Source organism: Salvelinus namaycush, chromosome 41 (assembly GCF_016432855.1).
Source record: "Salvelinus namaycush isolate Seneca chromosome 41, SaNama_1.0, whole genome shotgun sequence".
NCBI lineage: Eukaryota > Metazoa > Chordata > Actinopteri > Salmoniformes > Salmonidae > Salvelinus > Salvelinus namaycush.
This window is the reverse complement of record NC_052347.1, coordinates 21,052,496-21,064,136: the sequence shown is the minus strand read 5'-3', so window position 1 is coordinate 21,064,136 and position 11,641 is coordinate 21,052,496. Positions and strand designations below refer to the sequence as shown.

Here is an 11,641-nt window from a genome sequence, read left to right as displayed (position 1 = left end):
TTCCTCTCCTCGCATTCTCTCTCCTTCATGTGCTGAAAATAGAGTACAGATGAAAGCAATAGTATACCTGTAGTGGGTGGTTGCTTTCACCTGTGCAGATGAAGCAGCCTGGGAAGTAGTTGAGAGTCATACAGTCTGAGTTGTTGTCAATACATTCTGAGATGTCTTTTCATTCCTACCAATCGTCCATACAAATACAATTCATACAAGAACATAAATTAGTTCAGAAAAATAGTATCACATTTTCATAGGCAAAATAGAAAGTTGATTTATTAATAAATTAATACAGAAAACACATTATTGCAACCATTCTTTTAGTTATTGTAAATGCAAATCATTCTCTCTCTTGGCTTCTGTCCCATGTGTTCCACTTTATTCACTGGATCTCCCCTTCATTCCGAAGTAGTAGATACTCCATCAGAGAGCTGGGGATGTCCAATCTACTGATAGCTGCGTCGATACCTTTTCCTAAGTGGCGGCGCAGAGCACAGCGGCACAGGTGCTGCAGGGAGCGGGGCTGGCTAGTCATCTGCCTCACAGAGTCAAAGAAACCCTGGTGCGTCTGGGGACAGAGAGATGGTGAGGGAAAGGGAAGAAGGACATTAGATGGTTCAGGCAGTGAAGGAGAGAGCTGAAAACGGAGGAAAGAACAAACCTCATGTATCTCAAGAGGGATAGACTGCATCCATTCCTCACAGGAAGGGACAACAGTATAGCAGTTCAGCATTACCTCCAGAGTGGCAGGGGAGAGGAGGCAGAGCTTCAGCATCTATATGGAGGAAATCTGTGGGTTATTATTATTATTATTATCATGCCCCCCAAAATATTTTGTCTATGTAGAATTGCAGGGAATTAGCTTTAAAACATTTTCATAGCGCCCCCAAATGAAATAAAATCAAGCTTTTGCTGGTGCACATATTTCATCCCAATAAAATATAATTAAATGGGCCCAAATGCAGCCTCCAACTGGCATTTTTACACCCAGCTTGGCCCAACTCACTTTTCCAATTGCCCACCCTGACATACCAAGCTTTTACCGGCCTTGGCCCCGTGGTTTAGGAGGGAGCGTGCTACAGCCTCAGGATGCTGGTCTGGATAGTCCTCCACCACCTGCAGACAGGAGAATAAGTCTGTCTTATCTACAACTCACTGATTATGAAAATTATAAATATAACTAAATAACCTTATGTCCAAATGGATCTTACACTTTAACCACAGAACTCTCCTTAGCTCCCTCTGCCCCCCCCCCCCCCCCCCCCAATATGGCCCACCCTTAACCCCACCTGTAACAGACAGTCCATGGGTGTGTATCCTGCACAGTTCTGCACATCTGCTTTGGCTCCATGTTGTAGCAAAATTTCTGCAATGCGTGGGCTGCAGTTACTACAGGCGTTGTGTAGAGGTGTGTGGTGTTTCCTGCCTGCAGTGCAGGGGTCAGCCCCAGCTCCCAGCAGCATCTGGACCACGCGGAGGTACCACCCAGCCTCGGCAGGCCTCTCAGCCCCAGCACAGGCTGCATTCAGGGGGGTCTCCCCCTCACGGTTCCTAGCTGACACGTCAGCTCCATGGGACAGAAAGAGCTTCACATGCTCCTCCAGACCCCGACGAGCCACCACATGGAGGGGCGTTAGTTTTGTTTCACTGGTGAACACATTGACCTCTGCCCCACCCGTCACCAGCAGCTCAGCACACCTGAAGAGAGTAGAGACACAACCTTATGATCTTATTTTTCATTAGCACCCACATCAACAGACCCACCTGCCATATAACTTTTGAAACATTCCTTTATCTATAAATAATAGAAATGATCACCAGGCATAGTGTCAGTATGGCTAAGGCGCTGTCACTCACTGAAATGTCTGGGCTGTGCTGCAGAGGTGAAGGGGTGCACTGCCGTCTTCTGCCAGCAGGTCAGGGTCTGCTCCGTGGGCTAGCAGCAGCTGGACACAGCTGTCATACCCACCTATACAGGCATCATGCAGGGCTGTGCTACCACCAGGGTCAGCATCCACCTCCGCCCCTCGAAACAGCAGCTCCTCCACACAGCCTGAGTGTCCCTTGCTGGCTGCCAGACGCAATGCAGATGTCTGCTTGATCTTGGAGCTCATGGTCCACATCCCTGTCAGAGGGACAGAGAGTATGTACATTATTTACCTAGCAGATGCTCATAGCCAGAGAGGCTTAGGTATCTTTAGAGGATAGAATAAAGAGAGTCGATGAGCAGTGATTGGGGAATGATTGGAAGATCTATAAGAAAGGCACAGATAGGTCTAACAAAAAGACAACAGTGAAGCATACAGTAAAAGTGAGTTTATATTCTCTGCGTTTGGCACCTACCCAGCTCTGGAGCCCACACCATCTCTTCATGTACTGTTTCCATCAGTGCATTGACCATGCAGGGGTCCTTTAACACAGCGTGCACTCCCTTCATGTCCCCATACATGAATGTGTTGTGGATTGTGGTGTCTCTGCATCGGGCCTCATAGACCCGGATCTCCTGGAGGCCCCGCTGCTGTCTGGGAGGGGGTCTGGAGGCCCGGGACACAGGTGGCCGGCTCATGGCCCTCCTGTGAGCCAATGCCTGCCGCTTATCCTCCCACTCCTGGAGCTCTTGATCCACTTTCAGAGAATGCAAGGCGGCTGAGCTGAAGGCAAATGTGTCCCTGGACATGACACCCAAAGCTGGAGCAGAATCTCAAGCAACCCACTGAGGTCTTTGAGCAACACATTTGAAACAGTTCCAATTTTAGTTGCTTACAGTGGACACAACATGACTCAGTGCAGCAAATTTGACTTAGACACTGACTAAAAACCTACTGTTATGGCCAATAGTAAACGAAAATCAAGACAGAGACAACAGAGACAACAATTTATTTTGTCTTTGAAGATTGCATTTACATAGTATCAATGTTGTGTGAATATAGAATTCTACTCACCTTGAACTTGTAACCACTGTGAATTCAGAATTTTTTCATGTGAACTCAAGTAAGTTACCATACAAAATATAGTACATTTGCTGTTGTGGATAATGTAATTTTCTTTCGACTACTTCATGACCTGTTTTACAGACACGTCCAAATGTCCTTTCACAAGATATTGTTGCCCCAATAGAAGTTTAGTGCCTGTTATAAATAGAACGCAATCTGATATTCGGGGAACTGCATTAACTGAGATAGTCAGCAGGTGGCGACAAGTGACGACCCATCTCGCGAACGTCACGCAACGTAAACATTTATTACGTAATTACGTTCTACTTGAACGTGGCGGTGCTAATCTCACATTTACAACACCTTGCTTTGCTTGAAAAGTTACACTTTTTTTACGGTAGCAAGTACTGGATGGCTGAATTAAATTATATCTACACTTTCGATTGATCTTATGTATCAATGTAAATAGACAGTTAGAAAAGACATTCGACACGAGATCGCATGACTGCTATGGTAAGAATAGGTCATGTTTGTTTGCTAGCTCTGGTCCTCAGGTCGGTGGCTGCCACAAGTTTACAAATGAGAGAAGCTTCTAGCTAGCTTGGCACGTAGCTAACAGTGTTAGCCAGCCATCTAGTTGGCGAAATGTAATTTACATCTAGCACTTTCTTAGTTGATGCTATATTTGAAGATGTCTTTCTTATTCGACAGACTTGCAAGTGGAATGGATTATTTAACGTTGGGGAGGACTTCGATGATGAGGTGCTGCAAACTGATTTACACAGTCAATGATTACCACCTGCTGATATGATAGTTATGACAGATTATAGCCTTCTGTACAAATTCTCAGATTGACATCACAAGTAATGTAGAGTACTGTTGTGAAACGATTTATTTATGAATTTATATTACACCTCCAGCTTTCTTTGAATATGAGTTATACAATTTTGTGTGTGTGTGTGTGTGTGTGTGTGTGTGTGTGTGTGTGTGTGTGTGTGTGTGTGTGTGTGTGTGTGTGTGTGTGTGTTAGGATCTACTTGAGATGGACTGGTCCGCTCCATCAGTGTCTGCTAGCACAGTGTCCTCTGCAGCACAGTCCTGTTTCCTCCGTTCAACTGCAGCATCAACTCCTGCTGCCCCCTATGGCCAGAATAACTCACATCAACCATCCATAGAAGGCATACTTGCCCATAGGGGCCTGTCGGATGGCCCAGGGTCAGAAAATGCAACACCGAGCAGTGTAGGACAGTCTGCTGCTTTGGGTTTGAGACAGCTCTCTACATCTAAACAATTGCCCTCATTCCCTCTTCCCCCTCTCCACCTTCCTACACTGAGTAGGGGACCGTGTACAGTTACCCAACAGAGCTCCTCACCAGCTCAAAAGATGAAGTCAAACACAACAGGACAGCAAGAGGCCCCCTCGCCGCAGGATGACTTTGATGATTGGGATGTTGACCTGGCAGACCTAGATGAAAGTGAACCACAGATGAGCACTTGGGCTCAGGTCCGAGAAACTGCTCCAGCTGCAGATCTAACCAAGCCCAGCGATGACTCTGTAACCCCAGCCAAAAGACTACGGCCCACAGCCTGTGGTGGTGCTCAAACCGGGCCCAATGTGGGTCTGAGAGGATTCAGTACCTCTAACCAAACGTCTGGTCTTCCCATTAGTAGTATACTCCACAGGTCCTCATTCCCTGGCCCCTTCCCCTCTCCACACCCTGATCCTAGTGCTACTTTCCTCCTAGCTCCACCCCAGAGCCCAGTGTTTCCTGGCCTCACCATGGCCTCCAGCCCCTTCCCCAGGCCTGTGACCCCCAGACCAATCAGGGGGCTTCCTTCCCAGGTACAGAGGCCCTGGGCTACACCTCTGGCTCAGGGACGCAGCCTTTTTGACCCCATCTCCCCAGCCCCCTCTAGTAGGTTTGGTGGACCCATGCCTTCCCCCTGTCTCACCCCCTGTTCCCTTCACACGCCCGTCTTCACTAACCACTTGATTCAGCTGGTGTCCAACTCCAACAAGACCCCCCAGAGACCCCGTTCTGACCACATCCGGCCCAATACCCGCCGCTTCCCTGGGCCTGCAGGAATCCTACCACAACAGGTGTGTCTCTTTCTGCTTCTGTCCCGACCTGCCTCTCTATCTGTTTATTTGTAGTCTTAACTAATCTCAGCAGTCAGCAATGTGCTTGGTTGTGATACTTAGCTACTGCAGGGTTCCATTCTCTCTCCTTAAAGCAGCTCCATGGGCAGAGCCTGGATGACATTGTGGTGGCCATTCCTCAGACACCTGCACATGGGGCCGTGGCTCGACCGCCCAGTCAGGTACTATCACACTGATGTGTAGCCTATACATTTACAGAATGTATCATGATATTAATTAACCTTTTTGCCCATTATTTATTATATCATGTTGCTTTATGAACATGTGATGTGTCTGTGTTTGTGTGTGTAAAAAACCTGTCCAGGTTCCCAGCTCTCAGACTGAGGAAGAGGATTTCAGTGGAGGTCCGTGGGCAACGATGAAGGCAGAGATGGGATTGGACGAAAGGAACTCCTCCTGTTTTCTGCACTCTTACAGCGTGGCCATGGTACTACGCAAGGTGACCAGCACATATAGCGTTATCCAATTTACACAGCCTATGGTAGCTTAAATGGCATGAAAGGTGACTGAAAGGCTAACAGTGTTCAGGCTGTGCGTGGCTATGTACCCTTCAACAATATGCATAATTTAACATAGCATATTTAATGTTAGAAGCTTTAAATGCCATATCATCTGGTGCAAAAATGTAACACTTGCGTAACACCGTTTGCATAATTTGACTTCATGAGCATGTTTTTTTGCACCCAGGGCAGCCTCCCTGATAGAAGTTGATGGGGTGTTTTTCTCTATGTTAATGGCCCTTGTCTCTGTGGTGGAGGTCTATCAGTATAATCAGGACAAATGACAGGCCTGTGCCTGGGGTGTTAGTAGTTATTATCCCAAACATGATCACACATTAATCATCTTAATGGTTATTCTGTTGTTTTTCCACAGTCTTAATGTGCCACTGCTAATGGCAACTCTGCATGAGTAATTGAGCTGTTTAATTAATTAAAGTTAATGATTGGCAGTTGTTTGAACTTGTTTTGTAGTGCTCTAATACGAAGGTCTCTCTCTGTCTCTCTCTGTCTCTCTCTGTCTCTCTCTGTCTCTGTCTCTCTCTGTCTCTCTCTGTCTCTCTCTGTCTCTGTCTGTCTCTGTCTGTCTCTGTCTGTCTCTGTCTGTCTCTGTCTCTCTCTGTCTCTCTCTGTCTCTCTCTGTCTCTCTCACTCTCTCACTCTCACTCTCTCACTCACTCACTCAGGCAGCCCTGAAACAGCTGGCGAAGAACAAGGTCCCCAACATGGCTGTGGTACTAAAGAGCATCCTCCACACACACGCTGATGCCAAGGCTGTGTTCAGGGATCCCACAGGTAAGGCCTACTGGTGGTAAGGTTGTGCTTGTAGGTATAACTGGTCACACAGCCATTGCAGTGAGTGTGTGGCTGGCGTTTTGTGTGTACACCACTGAGAATTCACCTGAACTCGCTTCACACACCATGTGATTCAGTGGAAGACATCTGGTTTGTGTCATTGTCCCTAGGCCCCTCTTTCCTCCATTTTTCTGTCTCTTTCTCTCATTTTCTTGCAGTTCCTCTATTTCTCTCTGAGTACTGCTTGAACCTAGCAGGTCATCATGGCCTCAGGAGAGCCAGCGTGAGGACTCCTGAGCAGATCTATTAAAGTAGATACTTAACCTTAGTGCTGTGCTTATTAGTGATTCTATCATTATGGATCAGCATCAAATGAACGGGTATTAGCTACATGCTGATCACCACGGACTATTAAGTCTCAGTCATCTGTGCATTTCCTTGCTGAAGTGTGGCCCATGGTGCTACCTGTCAACAGATTACCCCTGGAGGGGGATGCACTTATTACTACACTCTTGTCATTAGTAGGAACAATGTGATCAGTGTGCTCCATGTGGTATGAATCAATCACCGTGCTTCTACACCTGCATTGCTTGCTGTTTGGGGTTTTAGGCTGGGTTTCTGTACAGCACTTTGAGATATCAGCTGATGTAAGAAGGGCTTTATAAATACATTTGATTTGACATGTATTTTATACAGCCATTTTTACATCCACAGTTGTCACAGAGTGCTATACAGATACCCAGCCTAAAACCCTAAAAAGCAAGCGATGCAGAAGCACAGTGGCTGGGTATGCTGTTTTGCTCTGACTGCACTGGTAGAGCACAGTAGTAATATGTGTGTGTCTGACTGAATGTAGGAGAGATGCAGGGCACAGTGCACCGGCGCCTCCTAGAGGACAGACTAGGGGAGCTCAAGACAGGGGCGGTACTGCTGCTCAAACAGGTAGGACTTCCACACCTCACTATTTACCAGTGTTTCATTGCAAAACATTTGTTGGATTCTTCAAAATGTTTGAGCTACTCACAATATAATCACTAAAACAAATTGTGTGTGTAAAGTTGATATTTTTTGCACTATGTTAGCTGTAGACCCATAATTAGTTGTCTCTTCATGAAGGTGGGTGTGTTCTCTCCGTCCCACCGTAACCACTACCTGAACGTGACACCCAACAACCTCCTGAGGATCTACCCTCCTGACGGCTCGACTCTGTCCTCCACACAGACCCAGCTGCCCCCACTCCACCTGGTGAGAGACCACGACCAAGGCCTGGAGGATATCTTGTCGTTATCCTAGGCTGTTGGGAGTTTGATGTAACAATGACAAATCATTGATGAGTAAAACTTGGTGTCTTGACAGATGTTTTGTATTTGTTTGTCTAACTCTACTGTTGAATGTAGGAGCCAATGTTGGAATCACCTGATCAGTCCTCCAGTGTCCCAGGAGCCCCTGTGTCTCAGATGGAGTTGTTCTATGATGATGATGATGATGATGAAGAGGATGTTCAGGCCCCACAGGTCTCTGCAGACTCTGGTGCTGGCTCCTCTAGTGTTCCACAGGGCCCGCCTGCTGCACAACTGGACGTGTCCTGGGACGCAGGTGGGACTTGGATATGCATATGAGTGTATGTTCTTGGTAAACCAATCAGCAGCTCCACCCTGTGTGTTTGTTTGATTGAATTTTTCTGTCTGTGTTGTGCAGATGACCTTGATGAGCTTCTTGGGGAGTTGCCTGTTGAGTCCTACTGCCTCTGACACCTGCCCACCTACCCCTTACGGATAAGGTACATTTATACAGGGGAGATGTAGGACAACTCAACCGTCACTTACATGTGAATTTGAGTTTGATGCATTCTGACCGCACGTTGGATGCCTTTCTACTTGATTCCCCCGGAGAATCTTGTCGCCTGAAGTGCTATCATTTTGTGTTTGGTGTGCTGTGACCATTAATCGCTCCGGTATAAATTGCATGTCGGCCGTGTGGGGGAAAAACTCTGAGGTGTTGGGAACTGAGACTGTCGCTCCCGCGTCTCCCAAATTTGAATGAAGCTTCACTACCCATACTGCTACGGCTACATCCCATACTGCTACGGCTACATCCCATACTGCTACGGCTACATCCCATACTGCTACGGCTACATCCCATACTGCTACGGCTACATCCCATACTGCTACGGCTACATCCCATACTGCTACGGCTACATCCCATACTGCTACGGCTACATCCCATACTGCTACGGCTACATCCCATACTGCTACGTGCTACGAGTACATCCCATACTGCTACGGCTACATCCCATACGGCTACATCCCATACTGCTACGGCTACATCCCATACTGCTACGGCTACATCCCATACTGCTACGGCTACATCCCATACTGCTACGGCTACATCCCATACTGCTACATCCCATACTGCTACGGCTACATCCCATACTGTTACGTGCTACGGGTACATCCCATAGACAGTCATCCCCCTGTTTGAAGACCTGCTGGCTGATGTTTTGTATATTTTTTTACTTCACAGTGCAGTCTTCTCTAAATCATAGCTAACTACTGTATGTGCACATAATGTCTTGTAAAACATGTATATATTAAAGAAGACTTCTGTTCAATAATACACTATACACAACTGAAATGGTCTCTGATTTTCTTGTCTCTCTAATTTGCGGTCTTGGGAGTGATTGAGAATGCACTTACTAATAGGAACAGTATATGGAAAATCAAACATTACAATTAAATGTCCATTTAAACCCTTGCTTGATTGATCTACACTTCTGGTTTAATTGCATCGTAGTGGTGTGCTGTAATTAGGCACCGGTGTTGCAAGATTTCATTGGAGAGTATCCTGCTGTTCATAGCCATTGTCCATTAATTGGAACTGCAAATCCTTTTTTCAATTTAAAGTTTTTAAACAGTTTTCTTGTCTTTCAGTCAACTAACACTATTTTAAACATTGATGGCGCTGATGAAACGTGGCGTGAACTGAAGTATCAGCCTGAAGTGAATGACCTTAAACAGTCTCCTGGAGCCTTCTGACTGTCATTCTGTACCATGCTCTTCTTTCTCCATTTCTGTCTTATTGCTATTTCCTCTGTCTCTCCTATCCTCTTCCTCTGGCCATGTTCTGCTCCAGCCTGTTCACCATGCATTACAATTGTGTAGAGACTTTAGGGGAGGGATTTTCTGGGGGTTTAGTCTCTGTGGAGTTAAATCCTTTTTTCCTGCTTGGCCAAATATATTCATCCAGCTCTGTCTGGTGGAGCCCTGGGCGGCTGGGACAGTCACAACCTGACAAATGGGGTCTTATCTGGTTACTCCAGCAGGATGGGAGGCCCACGCCAAAACTTCACCACCACCAACCTCTCTGAGGCATCACTAAACAGCCTTACTTTCTGTACTACCCCACCCACCCCTCCAAACTTGACTTGTAGACAGACTGACCTACAATTCAAATCACCTTGCATCATAATTAACTACTCAATATTGACCAGTCAGTCAACATTTTCCCATGATGCAGCACTGTTTTGATGCTCTCGAACACGACCATGGTCTTTTACCTGTGGAACTTTTGTTCATATATCCCATTTTCCTTACCCGAACATGTACTACCAGTAGGGGGCAGTGGCTCACCCCCCCACTGCTGTGTTATGCCTTACAGGCAGTGCCGGTGTGTATGTAAGACTTATTAAAGTCTCAGCTGGTAAGATCTGAGCTGTTGGAGGGTAAACTCTACTGTCGTCTGCACATGTTCCAATTATATATAGGTGTAACAAGGTGGGTCTAGCCGGCTCAGGTCCAGTGATGTACTTTGTATTCCCATGCTGAAACCAGATGTGTGTGTGTATGCATACTACCGTTCAAAGGTTTGGAGTCCCTTAGAAATGTCCTTGTTTTCCATGGAAACATACATGAAATGAGTTGCAAAATGAATAGGAAATATAGTCAAGACATTGACAAGGTTATAAATAATGTTTTTTAAATTTTTATTGAAATAATTGTGTCCTTCCAACTTTGCTTTTGTCAAAGAATCCTCCATTTGCAGCAATGACAGCCTTGCAGACCATTTGTTGAGGTAATCTGAAGAGATTTCACCCCATGCTTCCTGAAGCACCTCCCACAAATTGTATTAGCTTGATGGGCACTTCTTATGTACCATACGGTCAAGCTGCTCCCACAACAGCTCCATAGGGCTGAGATCTGGTGACTGTGCTGGCCGCTCCAATATAGACAGAATATCAGCTGACTTCTTCTTCCCTAAATAGTTCTTAGTTTAGTTTGGAGCTGTGCTTTGGGTCATTGTCCTGTTGGCATGGTGTTGGAAAATGGAGTGATAGCCTTCCTTCTTCAAGATCCCTTTTACTCTGTACAAATATCCCACTTTACCACCACCAAAGCACCCCCAGACCATCACATTGCCTCCACCGTGCTTGACCGTCCTCCAGCATCTTTACATTTTTTCTGCTTCTCACGAATGTTCTTCTTTGATCCGAACACCTCAAACTTAGATTTGTCTGGAAAAAAGTGTTATGGACAATCTTCCTCTGTCCAGTGTCTGTGTTGTTTTGCCCATCTTAATCTTTTTATTGGCCAGTCTGAGATATGGCTTTTTCTTTGCAACTCTGCCTAGAAGACCAGCATCCCGGAGTCACCTCTTCACTGTAGACGTTGAGACTGGTGTTTTGCGGGTACTATTTAATGAAGCTGCCAGTTGAGGACTTGTGAGGCGTCTGTTTCTCAAACTAGACACTCTAATGCACTTGTCCTATTGCTCAGTTGTGCACCGGGGCCTCCCACTCCTCTTTCTATTCTGTTTAGAGCCAGTTTGTGCTGTTCTGTGAAGGGAGTAGTACACAGCAATGTACGAGATCTTCAGTTTCTTGGCAATTTCTCACATGGAAAATGTGAGGAAGGCAGACGTTTTACGTGTCCCCAAACGATTGCTTTTCTTTCTTCATTTATTTGCATTCTTTAACTTATTTTTCGACTTATTTTGTACATAATGTCGCCACTAACGTCTCTTATAACTGAAAATAACTTCTAGACATCAGGGCTGCTATTACTCACCACGGACTAGCAGAATCCTTTTTTTTTCGCTCACCAGTCTGACGAGCCTGACGCGAAGGATATACTGCTTCCTCGGGAACAGGCCCAGATCCCTGTGATTTGCGTGAAGAGGAGGTGGAGAAAAAGGGGCCGAAGGGCAGGCTGCCTTCTGAGAATTTGTAGGTGATCGAATAAACCCCCACTTCCCTACATTCTGCT

General features: G+C 46.1%; 2 protein-coding genes across 3 annotated transcripts; one reads left to right on the top strand and one right to left on the bottom strand.

The window, feature by feature from the left end:
• Positions 1–376: 376 nt before the first annotated feature.
• On the bottom strand, positions 377–2,485 carry LOC120034286 (ankyrin repeat and SOCS box protein 16-like; the record flags this gene model as incomplete). The annotated part of the gene is made up of 6 exons (XM_038980789.1): positions 377–562; positions 656–769; positions 1,027–1,110; positions 1,284–1,692; positions 1,852–2,119; positions 2,338–2,485. Coding segments are annotated over 6 exons (1,209 nt in total), but the record flags the coding sequence as incomplete, so codon positions are not given.
• Positions 2,486–3,253: 768 nt separating this feature from the next.
• Positions 3,254–9,019, top strand: LOC120034167 (homologous recombination OB-fold protein-like). 2 transcript variants are annotated; one of them, XM_038980619.1, is made up of 10 exons: positions 3,254–3,440; positions 3,639–3,689; positions 3,958–5,028; positions 5,166–5,249; positions 5,393–5,527; positions 6,272–6,380; positions 7,237–7,322; positions 7,497–7,625; positions 7,778–7,976; positions 8,079–9,019. In XM_038980619.1, the coding sequence occupies exons 1-10, from the start codon at positions 3,429–3,431 to the stop codon at positions 8,129–8,131; spliced, it is 1,929 nt and encodes a 642-aa protein (XP_038836547.1). In that variant the 5' UTR covers positions 3,254–3,428; the 3' UTR covers positions 8,132–9,019. The 2 variants fall into 2 exon arrangements, with proteins under 2 accessions (XP_038836547.1, XP_038836546.1); XM_038980618.1 differs by having other exon boundaries at positions 5,163–5,249.
• Positions 9,020–11,641: the final 2,622 nt, after the last annotated feature.

Bases quoted from the DNA above. Each gene is read 5' to 3' on its own strand.
- LOC120034167 (XM_038980618.1), top strand. The intron at 7,323-7,496 runs GTAGGACTTCCA...CTCTTCATGAAG, and splicing joins CGGTACTGCTGCTCAAACAG to GTGGGTGTGTTCTCTCCGTC. The intron at 7,977-8,078 runs GTGGGACTTGGA...TGTGTTGTGCAG, and splicing joins GGACGTGTCCTGGGACGCAG to ATGACCTTGATGAGCTTCTT.